This window comes from Neodiprion lecontei, chromosome 1 (genome assembly GCF_021901455.1).
Source record: "Neodiprion lecontei isolate iyNeoLeco1 chromosome 1, iyNeoLeco1.1, whole genome shotgun sequence".
Classification (NCBI taxonomy): domain Eukaryota; kingdom Metazoa; phylum Arthropoda; class Insecta; order Hymenoptera; family Diprionidae; genus Neodiprion; species Neodiprion lecontei.
In genome coordinates, this window is record NC_060260.1 from 29,941,125 (window position 1) to 29,964,569 (window position 23,445).

A 23,445-nucleotide genomic window follows, 5' to 3' on the forward strand; every position below is an offset into this window, starting at 1 on the left:
AAGGTATACGAAAATAGCCCCAAATACATGCAAATTTTATTCAGTTTAGAACGTACGATGCTGTACATTTCGCATGTTACATGAAAATTACACGGTTTTTGGCGTTTATCTCGCAATGGCGAAATCGACCTATCTCGGCAAGTCAAATTCAGCGACGATATATCTCCACCGCCATCTGTTTTTTGTCTTCAGATCAATCACACCGTACGTTTCTTTTATCTTTTCCGTCTCTCCGTTTCCTGAAACGTTGATGGATGATCCTGAGCAGTATCCGGCATTTTAATACCCTTCAACTCTAGCAGCGATCGTTGCCGATTTTCTCATCCGGAAATCGTTCGGACGATTTATTATATTGTACAGAGAGGGGAAAGGAGAGAAAGAGAGAGAGAGAGAGAGAGAAAGAGATAGAGAGTGATGGAGTTGGCGGGCATTAGGGGGGTTAGTGATGGATACTCCGATGGTAAGACATGCAGAAACGATGATTCAATTAAATTGACTATATACTCGGCCGAGACGACGCGGGCGGCAAATATTGATTTGCGAAAATCGTGTTTAGCAGGAGTAATTTATACGGGATCTCTTGTCAGGGGGTAGAAATTCGGACGGGGCTACTCGACTCGAGACCCCTGCGCCGGAGACGACCGCGGTGCTGTTTGCATAGAAGAAGCCACGAAGTCAAACAAAAGTCCGAAAACCCTTGCCCGACCACAATCGTCACTGTCTCGCCTGCAGTCGGACCCAACGAATTAATTCTGTACTACGTTACGTGACAAACCTGACTTTTGAATAATTTAATTTGCGATATCGTTTCGGCAAACATCCGTGATACCGTGGCAAACAAGGCGACGGAATTCGCCTCACCGCCAACCGTCGAAGCCGAAGGGTCGTGACTTTCCACGGTGGCCTTTCTTCGAGCCTACAATCAACCAAGTTCACTCTCCGGATTGACTTGTCATACTCGGCCGCCTCGTCTGTGTTAACATCGTTGAAATTGATTAATCGCTTCGGGCGAAAACGAACGCAGAGAGCTTTTTTATATTCACCGCGAACCGCGACTACGTCGTTAAATTGGTCTCACTGTTTCAACTCTCCAAGGATAATTATATGACGCAGCTTTCGGGTCGCGATTACGAGGCCGGTCGATCGGTACTTCGGCTCTGTACGTTCGAACAATTATTTCGGGAAAGCCGAAGCTTGTAGGTATGGAAAAGGGGGGAAGAACGAAGGATACTTTGACCAGCGTTCGAGTATGGCCGAAGTAATCAAGCGGCGCGTGTGCGGATCCTGGATTCGGGGGACCTTCTGTCGTCCCGTTTATCCCGGGAGGGGGGCGAATATTTGAGATGAAACTTGACCAATCGCGTTCGGTCCCCACGGACGTTAAACTATCACGAGGGGTTTTGGTCCTCGTTATGAGCCGTTGCGCACGTGTTGGTATTACGGCCGGCTAGACAGCGCTCTGCATTGTTTGCTACGACAAATACGAGGCAGCCCTGCAGTCGTATATACGATCGTATAGTTTTCGAGAGAATCCGTTGACCGGGAAAATTACTCACTGTGCGACAATCGTAAAATCTTGCAGGCGCTAGGCGTATCGGCAGGCAGTCTGCTTCTAGTCACATCACGCCGGTGAGAATTACTACAATAAATCCCCCCCTCCCCCCCGACTATAATTACTCGAAATATGCGATAATTCATAACTCTGATGTTCCTTCGCTTTATCTATCCTCGTTAAATTTACAGGCAGCAGCCATCCGGCCTGCGGAGGGTGCCATTAACGAGTTTTATTACTGACCTTAGTAATTGTTGCTTAATGGGTGTGAAATTTGAAAAGATCGCATCTCACCACCGGCGTCTTTACTTTGAGATGTTTTCTTGACGGTTCGCGGTGATTATACCTATGGTCTATCTTTGAGCTTAGATTTATACGAGAAATGTTACAATTTAAAATCACCGCAGGATTTTACGCCACTCATAGAATTTTATTCGAAACTGGTACGAAGAGGATTTTTAACTTGTTTTCGAGTAAGGCACTGCCGGCAAATTACATTTTTTGTTTCTCAATTTCGTGAACATATGTAATACGCATATACATGTATTCTTTGTGAGAATATGAATATTCAATGAAACGTTCCTTTTTTCGTATAATGTATAATTTTCTTGTTCCTTTTTTATATAAAATCGTTTCATTAAATCATGTACCCATGTATAATGCACACTGTTCACGCGATATATATTGTATCCCGGTTTTCAATACTTAGAAAGAGAAGTCATTCGTCGCTCGCGGAGTTGAAATGTCTGTTTGTAATTTTCCTGGGATACCTGGAACACAGTATTATACTTTTGATATTTTTTTTTCCACCGTTCAAGGTTTCGTATCCATTGTATAAAATGTATCTTGTTTTATTCAACAGTTTGATCAAGTGTTCTTCCTTCCGTTGTATATAAGTATATAGCACAGGGAGTGAGAAGAAAAGAGATGAAGAACCTTCGATTTCTTAACACGAAACTTAGCTTAAAGTTAATCGGGGACTTGAGTAAACGACTACTTTCGGAATTAGTACCAAGGGTGGTGATAAGCGTTGAACCTGAAATCGACTTTCTTTCAAACTTGGCAAAGCCTATAACGAGGGAACTTAAGCACGTCTTTAAACGAGGCGTAGGATTGCTTGTGTCATTCGTAACTTATTGTACCAGCACCATCTCCGCACTACGCCCAGCTGTAATTACTCTTTTCATAATTGTTTTATTAACTTGTTACACGAGCTTGCGCAAGCTGCGGGTCGCCTTCTCGGCTCTGCGGTGCAAGTAGAAAACGGTAAAGTATAATTAATTCGAAGCAAGCATCGTTCGCCACGACAACTTTAAACGCTTTGCGCTGGGGTGAATTATTGCCCGTACGTACGTACGTACATGCATGCATGCGCTACGTGTCGCAATTAATACCCCGTAACTTCCGTATAACACCACCCTCGTTTAACCTCCGAACTCTGGCAGGTTTTGCTTTTTCCTCGTTTTGCCCCAGCCGTTCATCATTTCGTATTTTGATCACCTCGCGCAAACCGATCCTTGCTGCGATATGAGTGTTCGTCGCGTTCCGATGCCTGTCGTCGAGCCAATACGTCACGCGAGAGGCGACAGTTGCGGGGGCGGAGTTCGAGATAGGAAAGAAAAGGATCCATCGATCTTCGGGCTTTCCACTGGATGCATGATATTATTTGAACGATAAAGTTTTCACGAAAGACAGCTGACTAAATAGGTGTAGACAGCCTCCGGCTACTGGCCGGTGTTATTAATTAATTATTCCGATGGGATATTTCGTCCCAAGGGGTGTGAATTTCTTTATCAGTTTCAACCCTCGTACATTCTTTGCAATTTATGGATTACTCGATCGTAAGAGAATAAAACACCTAAGCGCTTGTGTCTAAGCCTTCTCGTATAAAGCTGAACTCAGCGTGCTCCCGACATTTCTCTTTCGCAAAGCGTTTGATCGTTTATTTATTAAAAAGTTTCCAGATCGATCGCAGGTGAGATAATGATTTGACGTTTATACGATGTACATATGAGATCTATACATGTATCTAATGTATATATTCTAAACGACCGAAGACCAAAATACTTCAGTCGAAGCAGCGGTTGATCTGATTTTTTTTTTCATCCCGATACATTCGATTTTATTCTGATTGTCTCTAAATCTGACAGCCTCTGAGTTTCACCTGATCGTACTTTGAATTAGGATCTGTGAATTAGTTTAAATAAATCGCGCGTTGAGCACAGAATGGTCCGGGAGACTTTGCTTTTCAGTAAACGTACCATTTCAAAATATATCACAAGTCGTCTCGGTTGGAATAATTAAGGCAAAATAAAAAAAAGCTCGCCCAAAAGGTTTCGCGATCAGTTCATCGTCTAGTGAGCTTCAGGATTAAACTTTAAGAGCTTTCATCGGATACCCGACAATGCAGTCGATTCTTGAAACACGCAAATCGAGCTTGCAGGCTTCAGTTCATGCTTCAGAAAACAGCAATTCACGGCAGCTCGATTGGATCCACTTCTCTTTGGCGTCAAGCCGGGCGTGAATTTGTCCACTTTACAGGCTGTAGATATGTCTTGGGGATTCGGGGACTATATCAGCTCGGAATTTCATTCGTCTACGACGCAAGGATAAACATAGTCGGTAATTATCGAAGCTACCAGTCTGGCCATCGAATTAACGCACTGCTCGAAAGCTCTTCCTCACGCTAGACGTTTTATATTACATATACATGTATATTAGGGTGTCCTTTATTCAGGGTGTTGACGATTTTTTTCTATCTCACGCTCCAAATCAACTTCAAATAATATCAAAACCAATCACCTAATTTTTTCAGATAATTACAACAACTCTGAAATCGAAATTTAATTCTTTTTTATTCAGAGGGTGTGGAATTCGTCTAGATTGTCCGGTACGATGATGTGAATTTTTTCTCAGATAATATCAGTAATGCTCACTGAAGACTCGCAGTTACGGATTTTTTTTCAACGTCATTACTCTTACAATAAAATATGCACTGAAAATGTGTCCGAAACACGTGTATTTTAAACGGGGAAATCCATCCTCTTGATGGCGCGTGTTAGAGTGAGGTAAGAATCTGACAAAATTAGGCAATTGTTTTTGAATTATTTGAATTTGATTTGGGGGGATGAGACGGAAAAAAACCGTCAACACCCTAAATAAGAGACACGCTAATGTATATTGTATACACTCGACAGACTTTGACGACTGTGCGGAAATGAACCTCCGGCCTTTAACCTCGAACTTCAGAGAAACTTTGTCAGCGTAACACTCGGGCAGAAAGATACTTCTGAAAATGTGTCTAAGGGTACATCAAACAAGCAGTGACGCTTGAAAAGGAATCGTATAAGTATTTCATGCTCGATGCTTTGGTACCATCTAGAGAAGTCATTTACATTATTCCTTTTTTACTTTGTCGTGAATTCACTTCTGTTGTGAAAAGGACGGCTGAATTTCGAGGGAGGAAAACGGGCGTCTGGGCTTGTTTCAACCTGACGCCAATTAACGCTTCCCAAATTTTATTTGCCTGGAAACGCTTGCAGTCCGCGAGACGGAAATGATTAAAATAATTCTTGTAATTTTGGCAAGGTGTACTTGACGTTTACATTAAAAAATGATTGTTTTCGATGCGTGATCTTGTTATTATTTCGTTAATAAAAAATCGTTGTCTACGGTTACTGCGATTGATGAGATTGAGGAAAATTGAGCCACGCATTTCCAGCGTCCTTTCTTAGGCTGACCGACGCATTCCTGGCTTCTAAGTCTGAAGATAATTTACCGAGAATTCTTAGCTGGGATTCGAGGAAAAAAGGTCATCGATTAGAAAAGTGTCCGAAACTTTACCGCGTCGGTGAATTTTACAGGAGAAACTTTTTAAGTCGAGCCTCGGTTGATATTTCGGTAGATGTATAATGTATATACATATATACGTGTATTATATACCGCGCGAGTACCGAAAGTGGGTCCAAGAGTAAAATAAAGAGGGGCATTGTCAGTTCCAGCTTTCTGCAAACACGCGGAGAAGAACCTCCGTGAGACATGAGCCGACATTTTGGAGCAACGAATAGTTTGCACGTTGATTCAGGTATCGATGTACAAAGCTGAAAAAACTAGCTTTGTTCTCTTGCCGCGGCTAGAGAAAAGTTTTTGTTCTCTTACGTTTAGTACTTATCTAGACGTTTTGCACTAAAAAGTAACCATCAACGCCTGAGTTGCTCGAGGCATGATGCAAGGCAGCTTGGTGAAGTTTAACGGCGCTATAATAACGTCGTAAACGCCGTAACGCGTCGACTGAAAACCAATATACACGTACACAGGTTGTCTTACGGCAATGTTGTTTACGCATGATTTTTACCAGCATAATTAACGCGGCGGCTTGCGAAAACAGATGCTTCAGATTTTAAGTCTTTCACGGTACCGCATTGCTCAGGTGGCTTGCGGAGCACGTTGTACGAATTTATGCCACACCGTATTATAATGATTTACGGAGATCCGGGAAGCACTTTTAATCCGTGCGAAACGTTTCATTACGTAAATGAAACAATTACATTCTCTGCAAGTTAAACAACGAGAGTAAATCAGTAGGTATTCAGGCTTTTTTTTTTTTATTGTCGGCGAAATAATTACACACAGTGTTACAATGCGTCGTACAATCGTTGATCGTCATATAAAGATTAATTGAAATTAATTGCGAATGAAGGGACGGAAAATCTTTTGAATTAATATTCGTTTTAAATCGTACACGTAAATTTAATGCGAAACTATGTCGATAACGATATTTACTCATTTGGGGTTGAGGAGGATATGGATTCAGACCTCGAAAAATCTCTGCTAAATTCTCGGAGGTAATACAGGAACGCGAAGAAACGTTTATTAGCGACTACATGCAGCAGCATTATGGGGAACGTTATGGCCATTTCGAACGTTGTTTTTTGGTCTGAGGCTTATCGATGGTTTTTATACCGTGTCTTTGTGCTTAATCGGAGATGTTATAGCCTGCCATCCGAGCTAATGATGGAAAGAATGCGTTTAGCGTAAGTCGCCAGGGAACAAATGGGTTTTTTCTTTTTTTTGCAGTTGAAGGTTTTCTCAAATTAAGGAGAGAGAGAGAGAGAGAGAGAATTTAATTCTGGCGTACCATTATATTGAAATCATAATAAGACGAAGATTCAAAATCGCGTCACGGTTGATCAGAACAACGTTGACGTAAATAACGGCGAGGGGAGACTTGGGACATTATAAGACGATGACGATGATCGAAAGCGACTTGATGAGTCTAGACAAAGCGCAATTTCACTGTTCGAACGTTTATTAAATGCCACTTTTTCACCCACCGTTACCCACGTCTAATTTGACGCCTCGCATTCCTGTCGAACGATGGACTTTCTCAGCGACATTTAAAATGGTATTCGACGCTGCAAAGCAGTCGGGAGGCTGGTTTATCAGGGATAAAGTGAGGGGCGGTGTTTGCTATTGTATATAACTTCGTTTTCGCCGAGAGAAGCCATCGTTCTTGGAAAATAATTCTGCGAATTAAATATATCTCGAGGGAAGCCTGCAGAGGTAACTTTTGGGGCGAATCATCGGAGACTGATTTTAATAATCCGTTACGAGAGATAAAATCTTGGGAAATTTTTATTTCGAGCTTTCCGCTTCATTCTTGAATAACATGTCTACCGCTGCACAGCGTATAGTTGAAGTTATTTCTCCGAGGAGGATCTACGACGTCGCTTTATTCCATGTATGAACGGCCGAAATTCATTCCGGCAGAATCTCGAGAGGGGCTCAGAGGCTCGGTTTGAGATAAGTCTGTTGGGCTGCGAAGGTTATGTCATTGGAAGGGGAAATAAGAAAATCTACCGGACAATTGTTCATGTTTTTATATATTGATGACGGGAGAGTATCAAGAGGGTGAACAACATTTCGGATTCGTGTGCGCATCGCTGGTGACTCGATACCTCAACTTCGCGTCACTTCGAAATATCCTTACTAATGAGAGCTATGAAAAAAATAGAAAATAAAATTGAAGGTAAGTCGTCGGGGCCTTGTAGATTTATTGAACTGGGTTGCCATGGCCACGAAGAACGCAGATGGAAAATCATATCTAACTTCGATGTACGGGCTTGAGGGTATACATTGCATACATATTTATACACACACATATATATATATATTTTGTATACATATATATATATACACCAAACATATCGCACTGAGACCTTGTTAAGAATTTGTTTGAGAGGATTTCGTATCATGTATCATAGGTCGAGGAAAAAAGAGAGAAAAATGAAAATCCCTTTTCCCCTCATTTCTCTGAACCCAAATTCATAACGCGCACTTCTTGATGTACCTTCTACCTTATACATGACATACGTGTATGAAAGTTGGCATCGTAGCTATGAAATATGTCCCTCGTACCGCAGACGTTGAATTTATAACGAAGTGAGAAAATCCTTTTCGCCTTTGATGTTCCTTCGTGTTTGTCGTCGGAAGTTTCAGATCATATCTCGAGTTTCATTCATCGTGATCATATACAGGGTGGTCGGTTTTAATACCCCTCAGGCGAATATCTCAGAAACGAAGAGAGACGTGAGAAAATGTTTATTATATGCATCTTTTAGGGATTTAGAGGAGAAAAAATGATGCTGTAATGGGTCTACTTGTGGAGTGTGCCATCTTTCAGATTTTACAAGAAACGTCTGGTTTTAGATACGGAACATGTACACATACTTTGGATATGAACAGAGCTGATAGCGTAATCGAAGACGAATTGGATGGCGTCAAATGTTGGTATTTTTAATCGAGCTCTTTACAACTATATACTCTTTACAACCGTGAACGTCTTTTGAAAAAGATCCTCCGTGCACACGTGTACAGGGTCTGTTTCAGGAGAAATTCACGGTGTATGTATACTACCTTCCGGTACAACTCGTCTACCTAAGGTACACGGATTTCCGGTCCAGTGCTATTTAGGGTTTAGAGCTACAGGCGTGTACACTCCAAAAATCAACACGCAAATGCGCAACGAGACCCCTGCTTAAATTCACTCTGTAGATGAGATCGGCGACGTTCAAATTAACCTACATTCAAATTCGATTAGTCCCTTGGTGGCAGGTCTTGCTGTTGACGTCAAACGGTCGGTACAGATTTCGAGGAAATATCTGCTAGCCGATTTGTAAGGCAAACAGTCTGTCAGAGAAGCGTGAAGTCTCCGTTGAAGATTTACCGATACCAAAAGCTAATGGGATCTCATAGGGAGTTTGCAATCTCACTGAAACACGTTAGGTACGTTACGTTTTGACGGCTCGTTGAGAATTTTGTGAAAAAAAGTAAGGTGGTTGGTTTTACTTTGGGATAGATATTTGAATAATGACCAGCTGTTTGCACCTAATTTCACAGAAACAGATCGATATCTCTGTGTTTCATTGTCGAATCCAAAGAAATGTATGGTTCAAAAGCAGATCGAGTTGTACGGTAAAAAAAAAACAAACGTTGCCAAAGTGGCAAAAATATGTTGAAATTTATTACAAAACGGATTGATTCGAGTTAACCGATTTGCTGCGTCAAATGCCTTTGAGTCTCGGATTGGTTTGAAACTGTGGGAAACGCAGTGCTGCGGTGTGAAACACGTTGCCCCGAGGATACCTCTGCAGCTATCAAACACGTTAATACCGCGTATATATGGACTATGTTGGAAATGTATCGGAGCGCCGGTTCGTAACCATCTATGTACGTGCCTCCGTGTATAATCCGCACGAACCGGCATAGCTGAGTGCAATATAGAGACATATTTGTTTGCGCATCGCGCACACTTGTTCGTCGAAAAGTATCGGCAAACAATACTCCGATGTCAAACATTTGCCGGGTACCCATATTCAGTAGAGCTTGCAAACAGGCGGGTAACGATAGCGCAAAGTGTCTGACAAACGTGCAAGAATCGCGATTGGAATGATATTGTTTTATTCCCTAATCGAAGTCAAGGTTACGTCTCGATGACAGGGAATATTTTCGGGGTGAGCGTGATTTATTTTGGTATACCGATAATAATAACTGTTTATATACAACGCAACTCTGTCGCCAGTATCGCTGAAACTTCCTCCGCGCTCGTATCTATCATTTTCGTTGATCGTCCCGTGCAATCGGCGACTTATCTCGTCGTCGGTATATATAACCCGCGGGAGGTGATAATCATCGAATCAGCAACTCGGGGCTGGAAGCCGGCAATAATTAGGTACGCGGAGGAAAATAGGAAGTCCTCAAAATGGACGGTTTAGCCTGGGGATTATCGCTAATTGGTGAGAACAGTTCCCCTAATCGTCTAACACCCAGTGAAATCAGAATGGTGATGCAGGTAAGTCAAGTGCCGCAACCGGCCTGCTTAATTCAACGACCAAGGTTAATTCATACGGGTTTTTAAGCAGACTTCCAAGCGTCGGTGCGTATAGTACTGGCATAGATGGCCAACGCGTAGTTTTGGCTAACAATGCGAGGCACGGTTAGTTGGTATTCTTAACCCTTTCGGTCTTACATTTTTCAACTCGATATTTTGGCCTGAATTTTGTTACTCGAGGGTTTTTGCGGTCGCTGATTACAGAATTTGATAATTTCTAAATACAAGATGGTGGCTTCAATATGGCTGATGTAAAATCGAAAAAACAATTGAAATTCGATGATTCTGTAATATCGATGATAAGTAAACTGTGATAAGACTAAGGCTGAGCATCTCACTGTGACTGAAAGGGTTAAGACGCGTTGCGACTTACACCGCACTTTATTCACGTAATATTAGATTGTCTAATCAAGCTCGTACCTATACTCTTCATCTTGGTCTCAACCCTTCTATATTCACGTATTGAAATTCGTTCGTAAGTTATAGATTCGATCGATATTCGCCCGTCTGTGAAATCTTCTGTTGTTTTTTTTTATTTTTTTTTTTTTTTCATCTTTTCTAAGTCGTTCGTTTCTCCATTTGGCACAATTTATTTTTCGCAGTGACAGAATCGGTTATACGTACTAAATTCACGTATGTTTCAAATACGCAATTTTGATTTGACGAGCTAACGCCTTCGCGAAAGTTAGAAGGTTATCGTTAATTTTCGTTGTGTTAATTTTGTTGTACTTTTTGGAAGGATAACAAGCAGGCGCGTAGCATAAGATGTCATTCCGACCATGATTTACTTTGGTCAAGTTTCGCTCGTATCTTTTTAACGTACCTTCGTCGTTTCCACAGTAAAATAACGTTTATTATTCAATTCGTTGCCCCCAGTCGTCTGTGCTCAAGTTATGTGTAAGACATCCAGAGCCGGAATTTACATAGTGTAATTTTGGCGAAGCTTCTATATCCGAGTGCGAATCATGTTATATGCATATGGGTTATGAATTTTTATACGTATCACATATTTTTCTCTGCTTGTACAAAAATTTCCGCATACGTATTCTGTACAGCTGTACGTATATATTGTATGTGTATGTATGCATACGTACATATGTATATTTGTTGATCACGTGTATTGGCGAAACCAGCGCGAAGCCGTGGAAATCCCGGGGTACGTTTGACAGCCTGTTTTACCATTCACAATAGGAAAATGAATCCGGGATAAAGTCGGTCGTGCCAAGGCTCGTGTCGCAAGGCTTTAGCAGGCGTTCGGGTTTTATGGATCCCCGGGATTTCCACGTTTCAGGGATTTATAATGAAACTAGCGTGCATCGTCGCGCGGCTCCGCCAACGATACAGCCATCGGTGGGGTATTCGATAGAGTGTGTCGAAGAACCATGTTTTTCGAATTTCGACACCGACTAGTGTGGAAAATTTCGGTCTTGACGAAAAAATACAGCGATTTCAAGGAGAACATTTTCGTTCATATTTTCAACTCGAGAAAACGTATTTAAATTTGGGAATTTCCTTAATACAGTCAAATTTTCTTGAATAAAGTAAGAAAAACAAGACGAGTCAATACCGGTACATTTTTTTTTCAAAATATAGCTGTAGGGGAGTGAAATCGGAATTTAACTGGTCTACCCCGTTTCCCCTCTTCCGGTACCTGCCCCCCCCCCCCTTCCAAATTGCCGCCAAATGGCCAAAAATGGCGTTTAAGGCTGTATTAAGGTAATTCCCAAATTAAAAACCGTTTGCTCAATTTGAAAATATTATCCAAAAATGTTCTCCTTGAAATCACTTTATTTTTTCTATCAAGATCGAAATTTTCCACACTAGACTTTGTCGAAATTCGAAAAATGTGGTTTTTCGATACGCCCTATTATTCAGGTTGGCGTCAATCTATGTAATATAGATTTTGTGCGATCACCGATTGCCATCGTTAAAAATAAACGAATAAAATTATTAACAGCCAAGTGTTGCTGTATTATTACATTCCGAATTCAATCCCGACGAGCGTAATCACACCGCAGGTGGTTAATTTATACCTATAACATACCGACCCTCGGATTGGCAATTATATTCGGATTTAACAAAACAAGTCGTGTCTGTTCGTCAGTTTATTACCGACTCGCGGATCTAACCGTAAGCCTCTTCCGTGTATACACATGATACTGAAATCATTAGTGAAATCCCGTTACTTCGGGTGAGATTGATTTTTTTCCATCTCCACTGCAATCGACTTGCTTCCGTCCTTTCAGTTTTTCCGTTCACTTTCTTCCCTCTTCTTTCTTCATTGAATAAAAGATTCTCCCTCAATGTGCGGGCGAGATCAATGTCTTTTCTACGAACCAGTTTTCTCTCAAGATTTTCTAATCCGAGTGAGAGGGTTTGAAGGTGTACACAAGCGGACGAACCGGGGAGAAGGAAGGATACATAATTAATAGAAAGGAAAGCTTTTATCTCGGAGTGCTATTCTCTGTTCAGTTACGCGTCTCTTTGTAATTTCAAATCACACCTTTAATCGACAGAGGTTGATTCACTTCAAGTTGAACTCGAACTTGTGTTGAATCACCTTGACGCGGAGGCATTTCGGTTTTATTGTACCTTGTTCAAATAATTTTTTTACTTGTGACGGAATAATTTTTCGAACAATACATCTGGTCACTGCAAGCGCTTCCAATAAAAGGGTAAGTTTTTTTCAATTTTCTATCGATCGAGGTCAGTTTTCTCACGTTTTTCGTTACCCTACATTAATTTTCCATCTAAAGACTTATTGACTTTCGAGAAACGAATTTTCTTGAAAAGACCAATTCAATTTTTAACAATTTTCAAAATTAGAACAGCTTGCTATCCGATTTCAAAAAAAAATATACAGATATATTAATTGTATATTTCTCAATATTTAAACTTCAGGGAATACTTTTGCATAAAAAAAAACTAGAAGTGCCAGAACTTTTGGGTTAGCCCGCGTTCAAACGACCCGTGAATGATAAAAGGAGCACGAGGGTCCCAGCATCGAATGAACTTTGACAAGTTTTAAGGAGAACTTAAGGGGTGCACCGAGAATACGCAGGTAGAGGCTTGGATTTCCGCAGGCACTGCATTTCCTCGCATCCGTCTAACCTACCACCGTATATGTATACCTGTATATCGGTTGGGAAAGTTTTACCACAAACTAAGTACGTCGAAGGCCACTGGGGTTCAAACTACGTCTGCAACCAGCTGCGATGTATAACTTGTTAAAGAGTTTTCAAGAAGTATTGCAAGCGAGGTCGAGGATATCCAGGTGTTGCAGTGTCGTTGATATTATATTAGAGCCACGGCCCGATGGAAATTACCTCGCGATGAGAAAATTGCTATGGGTTCGAAGATAGAGACGACGAACAGCCGCGTGGCTTCGCGAAACCTGCCTGCATTCGGTAAAACAAGAATGTCGTGTCACAATTTTTAGAAGTTAGAACAACTCCGACGGTTTTCTCTTCCTTTCTTATTACGTGGGAATACCTGATATTCAACGACGAGAAGAGAAGAAAGAACGAATTCTGGGGAAGTAAATTAGGAACCGCAAGGAAGACGGTGCGGCGTATGCTTTTGTGAAAGATTTTCTTCCGAGGAATTCACTCAAGCGTAACTTAAGATTGTAATAACTATTTTGACAGGCGAGCTCCGTCGCTTAGGAATTTACGACTTGGGCGCTATAAACGTGAAAACGTCTGTTACGCATAGGTATGTATACGAGGTCTGTAAGGAACCCCCCCCCCCCCCCCCCCCCGCCGTTGGTTGATGCCGCTCTATTTTAAATCGAGGCTTGTTCTTGCGGCATTGTTAAACGGACACCGTATATCATTATGCTGTGTGAAAAACGATGAATATCTACGCGAGAGGCGCTTATCGTTTCTTTAACCTATCGCCGCGAACATGATCCTGCTGGTTGTTAGAATCGCGGTGGAAATATTGTTGGATAATTTACTTTTCGGCGAAAAAAAGCGAGTGATGTAGTAAGAAAAAATTTCCCGTAGAATAACCGCAGTGATCAGGCACTTGAGAGACAAAATTCTTCTTCTTCACTTTACAAAATTGGTTTTATCGATGAAATTCTTTGGAATAAAAGATTTCCATGCATTTTTTATGGTTGGAAAAATTTAGGAATCTCTTATTATCGCAATTTTCAGCTATCGCCTAATATGGTTGGTATCGAGTAGTATTTTTCATTACCGATCGTACGAATTTGACGAATAATTACATAGTTGTTTCATTGGAGCGATACGTCGAAGTGAAAAAATGAATTTTCATTTGTAACTAGAACGAAATATTACGTCAGGGTGAAAATCGCATCGTCTTCACAACGACGTTAAACTACAAAAGTGATTCAATAATTGATATAAAATCATACATTATATGTCTATGCATTATCATACATTAAAATGGAGGTTTGAGATTTTCTTTTTCGTATCGTTTCTACTTTCACTTCCAAGAAAAATGAAAAAAGGTGATACGTTAATACGTAAGTCAGTCTGTACCTTCAAAAAATTGCTATCGGCACCCCTTGGAGGGCATCGACGTCTAGCTCGTCAATCTCGTCAATCTCGTCAACCACTTGATGTCTTATCGAATGCCATTATACGTTTGTACAGAGATTCAACGCATTGTTCATACTTCATGCATCGGCAGGCCGCACGCTGATTAGATTTCAAAATTCAAGAGTAAACTACTCGCCTGCTTTTCCAAATGTTACAAGTGGCAGGGTGTTTCGTAGTCTATCTCGGTAGTGAATTTCGCGCTTACAGTACTTTGAAATTCAATTACACGACGTTTAATCTATCGTCAAGTGTAGAGTTAGATTCGTCTGTCTCAATTTTAGGAATTAACTGAAAGTGATGTTGAATTTCTTGTCAGAGGAATTCAACTTCGTTAGCCTCATTTAAGGGTGTCGATGAAATTGTCAGGTTCGGATTCGGTCGACGTCTGCGCTGTTATATAAAGTCTGACGTCGAATCACGTCTCGTGTTATATCATTGAAATCTAATAGTTTGCCCGAGGGTGTAACGAAATTCGAGAAGCACTGGGTACCTACGCAGTTTCGCCGAAAACATGGTTAAACATTGTCCCAACCCGTCGCTTCCCTCCCCCGTTTCGCTATTCTTATCTTCATCTCATTACGAGGCCTCGTTAATAACAGGAGGCCATTAAGCTGCTGCCGGCACCGCTCCTGCTGCCTACAGCTGAAGCTCCAATTCGTCCTTAGCTCGACGCTACTTTCTGGGGCAAGTTTTCCCTTGTGCGTCCTGCGAAACTTCTAGTCAAGGTGAGGACAATAAAAATTCTCTCAAGAGTTGTTAATGCCCGAGAATACGGGGCGGATAAGTCGAGCAAATACATACAGGGTCGGTAATTTAATCGGGTGCGGAAACTGGAACTAAAATAAAATACCTAGGTACGTAGTTTGTTATATGAATAACCCCTGATGTACCTCTGCGGAGATTTTTCCATATTCTTACTCGTTAAGAAGATTATCCCTCCAAAGTCCAATTTATTAGACGAATGGGTGACGTGGTCTGCATACCTTTATCTTATATTATATATACATGTATAATGTATATGTATATGTACATGTATCCCAGCCACATAGTCCCGTACTCGACGAGCTCTTCTCGTTCAACTTTCGAGCAGTAAGCACACGCCTTTGGTTTGTTCCTCGAACCTGTCACTGTCTCGTTCACTTTCCAATTAGTGTCAATCAGTCATTTTCCGTTTTCTTCCTCTCGCCGTTCCTTCAACGGTTCGAAACGTATCAACTTACAGCCAACGGATCAGTTAAGTTTTGATCGATAACATCGGATTGCCAATTTTCGCATTTTATCCCCTGATACTTGACGCGCAACCGTCACTTTGTCCATTTAGACGAGAGAACCATTTTTCTTCCTGGAATTTCAGTCTCCCGTGGGTTCCGTATAATGTCTACAATATAAGCAAGCTGTACCCGTTGATTCGTTGATCTATTAATATTACCGATCGGACATCAAGTCAATCGTCTTGGCGATAATGTTATTACTCGCATCACGGTATTTTGGGTTTTTGAACTTTTCTAGGATAGCGAGGCGGAACCAACTGTATAACAGGAACAAATTCGCCCCGGAAGAGACATCTCTGGGCAAAGAAAACCATTCGGTTTTTTTTTTCTTTTTTTTTTTACTTGCTATCCAGTCAAGCATTCCGCAATGCAAACTTTAAACTCCTTGTTTTAGAACTTGCAGCGTTGTAGAATAGTCAGCCGGACTTTTACGTTCCGGAAAGTTTGTCGAGCGATTTAGAGCCCGTGTATTTACGGAGTAAGAGAGAAGGAGAAGTAATGGAAGGGAGATAGAGAGTTTGGGAAACTAAATAGATTACAAAAAAGAGTGATTACTTACTTTGAAAAGATTCCGTCGAAAACGGGAAATTAATTTCAGCAAACTCGTGTCTGAAGAATGTGACGGTTTATTTATTCAATCGAATGGAAAGATACAAGGCAATTTGCGAGAAACATAAAGAAAAGCCCAAATTATAAAACAAGGTTAGATTAATCAGAGTAGACTCGTCAGGGACGGAGTAACCGAAAAAGAAACGATTTAATGAATAAAATTTCCGATCATATGACACAATGTATATTTATAATGTTCAATTGCGAGAGCGTTACGAGCGTACGTAAAAAAGATTAAGAAATGGCGTAAAGACAATTAACACGAACATATATGGATATAAAGCCAAGAGTGTATTAATAAAATACAAGAATTACTAACAAAGAAACAGGCGAAATAACAGGGCAATAAAGCGGCTTCCAGTCTTCGACAATTTTATAAGCTTCAATTCGAATTCACGCAAAACATTGCAATATTGCAATCGTGAAGTAAAAACGATTCACAAACTTACATTCGAGATTAAATATTATTGGCGAAAATTTGCTCGACGTCATTTCGATCATTTGCGAAGAAATTTTCTATAGTAATACCGATATGAGTTTTTCGCAAAGAAATCATTCCAAGTGGTTAAGTTTATTGTAATTAAGTATTCTACTTATTTTTTTTTCTTTGACTCACTTCATTGTCATTTGGCAAGCAGCATGGAAGAGAAGAATCTCGTTAGAGAATTCTACGAATTGATCAAATATTCTTGCTACCGCGTTAGAGTGAATTTAAAGCAAGGCAAGTGGTAGGTGCTCAGCTTTAAGATCATTCAAGTGTGTCAAGAGTCTCTCGGGAAGCACATCCGCGAAAGCTATTTGAACACTGCATTTGATATTTGGAACTTTTCATTTCCATGTACGAAAACTTTGGATGATTAATAATTTGTCGATACTCATCGGGTGAGCGAGTATTTTAAAGGAAAAATAATATCCAATCTCTGCTGAGTGGATTTCAAAACGAAAAAAAGAAACTGCTTCAACGCTATTTATTTTTTTAAGCATATCGTTTTCCGAAAATACGTGAATTGTCCTGGAATTATATTTGTCAATCGTTTATTCGGTGATATTTGTCTTCTAAAAAAATTTACTCTCACGGTCCAGAGCACCGTGTTCTTGAATTTCATACCCACAGAATATGAAAACAGTATCGCATACCGACTAGACGTGATCCTTGGAGAATTGACATTTCGCGAGTCTCGCATTCTGATTTTGAGAAAAAGTGTAACACCGCAAGAGATGTTTTCGAGGTAGCCTCGGTCTGATGGATGAAAATAAGAAATGGGACATTTTTGCGCAACGACTCAATGCTGTTTCAAATCATATTCCAGGAATGCTGTTTTACGTATATTCTTTCGTCGGTTTTTTCTTTCCATATTACACGAAACGCCGCAGGATTTCTGCTACTCTTAAATAATCAAACTTCCTTTTCTGTTGCTTCTGCCGTATTCAAATAAGTTTTTTTTTCGTTTCTTGTTACAGGGGCACAAGTGGAATCGACATCGACTTGCGGAGAGTTGATATTGATCAGTGCCCTCTTCCCCCTGGATCGACGCAGCTCAACATTTTCGCCGCCAGTGATAAGTGCAAAAAACGAACAACCGAGGTGAGGCGAAGCTATGTCCCATAGTTTCCTTTCCCTTTTCCTTCGTTTTCTGGATGGTTGTCATTCATTTTTTTTATCGCTTATATCGCGTAGAAAATCCTCGTCCTTCAATGACCAATTTGCAGGAATTGTCGGAAGCAATGATAGAGCAGCGTTGAATACGAGGAATTAAGTTACACGGGTAGATAAAAAGGGATAAATTCTCACCTTGCCCTCGTCTTCTGCAGCCACGTAGGTAGGCTGGGATTAATAAATCGTGTAACAAGTGGAGGGAGCACAATTTGGTTTCGAATGCCGGGCACATGCCGCGATAAATAACATTTGTTTTAATCAAGCTTGGCTCGCCTAATCCACTCCAACTCCCGGCGACTCTGGCTAATCTTGGCTACGGGACCATTCTCTCATATACTTTTTCCCAAACTCGGAGGGCATTGGATTTTTTCGGTGTAACAGACGTGGAGCTGCGGACTCGATAACTAGCAGAAGGTGCATCGATCGATTGGCTAACATGGATTTACTAGACTCTTTTTCCTTCGTGGTATATTTTTCTATGATATCGACGTATGAGTAAAAACGGATAAAAGTAATCGGTCAAATTGATTGACGAAAAATTTCGTTCCAAATGAGAGAGGAATTTCGATTTCTGAACGTAGGTCAATGTTTAATTAATATTTTCAAAGGTTGCCGAAACACCTGATGAAATGGTTGGTAAAGACAGGAGTCAAATATTCGATATCTGTTCCAAAACGTACCGTTCCTTTTGACAGAAAATGCAATTAAATGTTATAGTAGGATTGAATGCTTGAAATTGGATTGCAACGATATTATTTATTACACTGTTTTTTAACTTGACATATTTTTACCTCTCGCATAACTCTCTGAGAGTTGTGTTTTTCTCTTTTGCAATTAACTCGAACGTCACGCCCAATCTACCATCTGAAGGCAGAAAGCACTGGGCACCGTTATTGTTGCTCTTTTTTTAATTATTCTGGAAAATTTGTTGTCCGGGCTGGCCGGCTTATCGTTGGATTATATTTTGTACTCTCCAACCCACGTGGCAGAAGTGGGGCTTCGCTTGAACTTCACTGATATTATAACGCGCCGTTTGACACAACAGTATTTGCTTGTGCGAAAGAACGAGATTTGATTGCTAATTTTTTTCGAGTCATCTGACTATCGCCAAATTGGACGTGTTTAATGATTTTTTTGCAACGTATTCTTATTCACAAGCTTCTTTCACTTAGAATGTTTCAAGGGTATTTTTTATCCACAAAATATGTATATATGATCAATGTAAGATTGGAGATTAGAGATTTTGAGGATAACAAACTGAAGTTACTGGAAAAAATGGAAAATAGTTTTAGAATTGTTTTTTTTTTATTTTATATATTTATTCGAACAACGTAATCGTTCACTTATCCATAAACCATTCAGATTTTCGGTACAAATATGTTCTAACGATTAACAATGTTGCACGATTTATGCTCTTGTTTCAGTGCGTCGCCATACCCGGACTTGGTTTTCGCAGGGGAAGTTATCGGTGCGTTTGCAAACGTGGCTTTTATTATCCGGAGACAAAGTCAACAACGCGATACTACAATGGTACCGTGATCGAGGAAGAATACGAGAAATTAATGATGGTAAGTTCTGCGAGCGAATAATTTGGAAAAAAAATTAAATTTCCTAAAAATATTTCACTATAACGACAAACCGAAAAAAAATTCGATGCCAGTGGAGCGTTTGTTGAACAACGGGAAGCTGCTGCCGAAATTATTTGACCTGGTAAGACAAGCTTTGAGTTATCTCAGGCGAGACTAACCGCGACCAGCTGCAAAGTCCTTTAGAACTCATGGCCTAAATTATTGAACTCATTCGGTGGGAAATACTTTGAAAATTGTTTGCCTCTCTCGATCCGTTTTTCGTATTTCATCTTTAGGCTGATGGGATTCTTGTAATACTTCGCGAAGTCAAGCAGCATGGAACTTGCACAACGAGCGTTTATTCTGACTTCGGTATTGGCTCGTCAAAGACGCTGTTGGACCGACCGGGGAGAAGTTTTGAACTCGTGAACAATGAAAAAAAAAAAAAAAAAAAAAAATAAGAGAAACAACAACCATACAGAGAAACTTCTGGTAGCCTACTAGCGGGCAATAACTTTGGTCGAGGATCACGTTTATCTCGAAAGATATTCTCCTCAGAAACAGTAGATCCCTGGTAGATTTCCATTGTACATAAGGATTCTAACAATGCACATTAAAAATTTTCACTCGTATCAACACGTTGTTACAAGTTTTCTTACAGAGCATGAGTTACAAACGGAATGAAAGTATAAACGGAATATCAGAGTGCTGTTCTCGGTCAATTTGCAGAATGCCTAGCGCGCGTGATGCTACGAAACCGTTTGTAAATTAAAAAAGTTTTTACTTTTCACTTCTTTGAAGCCTGCACCAAGAGTGGGATACCTACTTTTGTACAAAAACAAAATATTCTCCTCACGTTTTAATCAGGAACAGATTTTATTTCCGTAGTATACGATTAAAGGGAACAGACCATCGAGATGTGTGCATATTTTCTCTTGAAAATAAAATAACAAGTATTGCGAAATTTAAGTCAGAAACTTTAGCGTAACGAAACGTTGTGTAAAAAATTGCTATTTTACAACTTTAGAATAACAAAGTTCAGTTCCCAGAACTCGAGTTAAATACGGTTTGCTTTCTTACGGCTTGTTGAATTTTGTATGATCATAAAGTTGTGCAATAATGAGTTATCCTATAATTGCATCGATGAATCAACTTTACGAAATTCACGCTGATCAAGTGTCATAACTGTACTCCCGTCTCTTCGTCAAAATACAAATATAATGTCAAAGATCCTCGCTGCGTGAATTTTTACCTTCTGATTTCTTTTCGCTGAAGAGGTTTCGCGAGTTTCTTATTAATTTTCATCATAATATGATATTTACGCTGGGGAATAATTTCGTCTCGGATCGAAGTGTCCTCATTAATCGGTACTCGGTTTATCAAGAAACGATGTACAGGCTTGTATATCAAACTTCAATCGAAAGATTGAAGCTAAAAAAGAAAGAAAAAGAAAAGGAAAGTAAAAAGAAAGATAAAATCTTTAAAGGAGGAATCTTACAATACATTCCGGCAAGGCACGCAAAGCTCTTGAAAGCTTGAGACGACGTTGAATCAGCCTGGGTTACACCGAGTTGGGTTTGGTTTCACGAGGTTAGCCACGGTCGTAGGGATACATGGATTCTCCGACGACGTCTCGAGAGTTCGCCTCACAAATTATCCCCTTTACCCAAGCAGGACTTTTCACTCAGCTGCGGTAACAGCTTTGCTTAATATCATTTAAGGAGTGCGAAATTATCCACGCGTCACATCTTATTGTCAGAGCTTAGAACTCACCTCTAAAATTTCTTATACACACACATTTGCGAAAGGTAACATCTTAATAGCGAAGTTACCAAGGTTTTAACTCGTTTTTAGCACGATGTAAGTGTCTTCAACTTTTTGGAAAAATAGACACAGGCAATTAGGTAACGAAATTCGTATAAGTATACAACCGAATAGGTTTCTCCTTTCGAGGAAACATCTCTTTACAGAAATAGTGTAATATTATCAAAGTTACGTCTGCTCACAAGACGAAGTAATCTTCTTCGAGGAGTTCGAGAATTCGACACTTGACGAACGAAGTTCGTCTATCTATTATCTATTTCCGTACAACCGTCATCGACTCTCGGCGATCAATGAGCCAAGATGATGTTCCCTCTCTTCGACGCTGCTGGTTAGTGGCATCGCTATCGCAAGCGATGGCGTGATAGCTAGTAATTATTATTATGCTTAATTATTATTACGGAAATGTTACGTGACATGCCTGACGATTTTATCCTAAACTATAAATTAACTCGGAAGCTATTCTCCGCATTTCCCTCAAGTAGGGAGAATTCAAGGAGCGTCGAACCCCTTCAGACGCCAATTTGATTATTATCGGCCGATTTACGCTGGCGTTTCCATTCTCTCTCTCTCTCTCTCTGTTTCTCTCACCATCCCTTTTTTCTTTTCTCTCTCTTTCTCTCGTTCTATCCGGCCCCCGCAGTTCACGCGGCTTTTCGTTTAGTATCGAGTTCTACCCCCTCCTCACACCCCAGAGTGATTCGACTGGCGGGGCAAACGTTATTGAATCCGGCACCTCGCACCGCCGTTAACTGCCAACCGGAAATTCAAGGCTACTTTCAGCGCCACCACGTCCGGTCGAGGATCGCAACTCTCCGAAGTATCCGGTCGTAAACTTACAGCCCTGAGGTTACAGTGCGAGGAGCGGATTATGAAAGAAACCGCCAGTCGGAGGCTTTAGTGTCAGCCGTCAATTCCGTTCCGGATCAGTTCCATAAAAATGGCAATTTTCAAAGTTGCGCATACTCGCCTCGTCGTTTGCTCTTCCTTTTGTCTATGCTTCGCTTACCGTTAAAACTACCTGCAGAAACGGGAATCTCTGGGGGGGTGTGCGAAGTTTTCTTTACAGTCCACAGAGAAAGTGTCGTGATGACAAAATGCGCGTTACCTAGCGAAATAAGAATTTATAAATTATAATAATTCGCGATATGTTTGCAGCGGATAATCTGTAGATACTTTATTCTAATTCGATTCTAACTGATTTTAGATTTTTATGAAACAAGTGCCAGGCAACCCTGCTCACATGTAACAAGATGCCGGAGAGATGTCAGTTTTGATTTATAGCGGTTCGCTCTTTTCTGGAGGATCGAGAAGGAAGGGGCCCTCTCAAGACTTGTCTTCATTCTCAAGAAGAGTCTTCAGTTTTCGACATATCATTCATGGTATTGGCTCGGCTAGCTTAGCGATAACTGTAGAGTCTTGTCACTCTGAATATCGCAAATTAACAATACGTGGTTCCTTGCTCTTTCTCAAGTCACTCGGAACGTCGAAACCTGAAGTCCAAGGCGCCAATCCGGTCTCGAACAGTGGAGTAGCGTCATTTTGAAAACCAGCCAAGGGACGATAGGCTCGATTTTCATCGGTGGCACAGAGGAAGTCTAACTCTTTTTTCTCAGCGTATACTTGTCCATTTTTCCACTTTTCGTCACCTGTATTTTTTCTGCGTCACGTTTTTCTCCTTCACGTTTTTCTCCCTTTCTTCACTTTTTTGTCTGATTTTTTAATCTTTTTCTCCTTATATCACCAATTAATTTACGCAGTAGAAGAGTGGAAAGTTTCTCTTCTTCGCATTTCAAGTTGAATTAAATAGCTGACGGATAAGAACGGAACGAAACTTGAGCTCTTTTCTTCTCTGGCTTTGTTCTGAAAAAACCGAGAGGGAGGACAGGAAGCCGGGGTTTCGACGCAGAGCGTGCACGGAGTTGAAATGTAACAACAGCAGCCGAAGGGCTTCGCTCGTCAGGAACTCGGCGTAACAATCTAATGCAAGGGCTTTGCCTCCGTATAAAT

At 40.7% G+C, this 23,445-nt stretch overlaps 1 protein-coding gene across 2 annotated transcripts in view; it reads left to right on the forward strand.

The window, feature by feature from the left end:
* The window catches only part of LOC107221729 (probable G-protein coupled receptor 158), a 149,019-nt gene that overhangs the window by 75,148 nt on the left and 50,426 nt on the right, over nt 1-23,445 (forward strand). For both annotated transcript variants that reach the window (XM_046740823.1, XM_046740829.1), the window contains 2 exons: nt 17,851-17,974; nt 19,471-19,614. In XM_046740823.1, the coding sequence (XP_046596779.1) occupies nt 17,851-17,974; nt 19,471-19,614 (268 nt within the window). The remainder of the gene's footprint in view (nt 1-17,850; nt 17,975-19,470; nt 19,615-23,445) is intronic.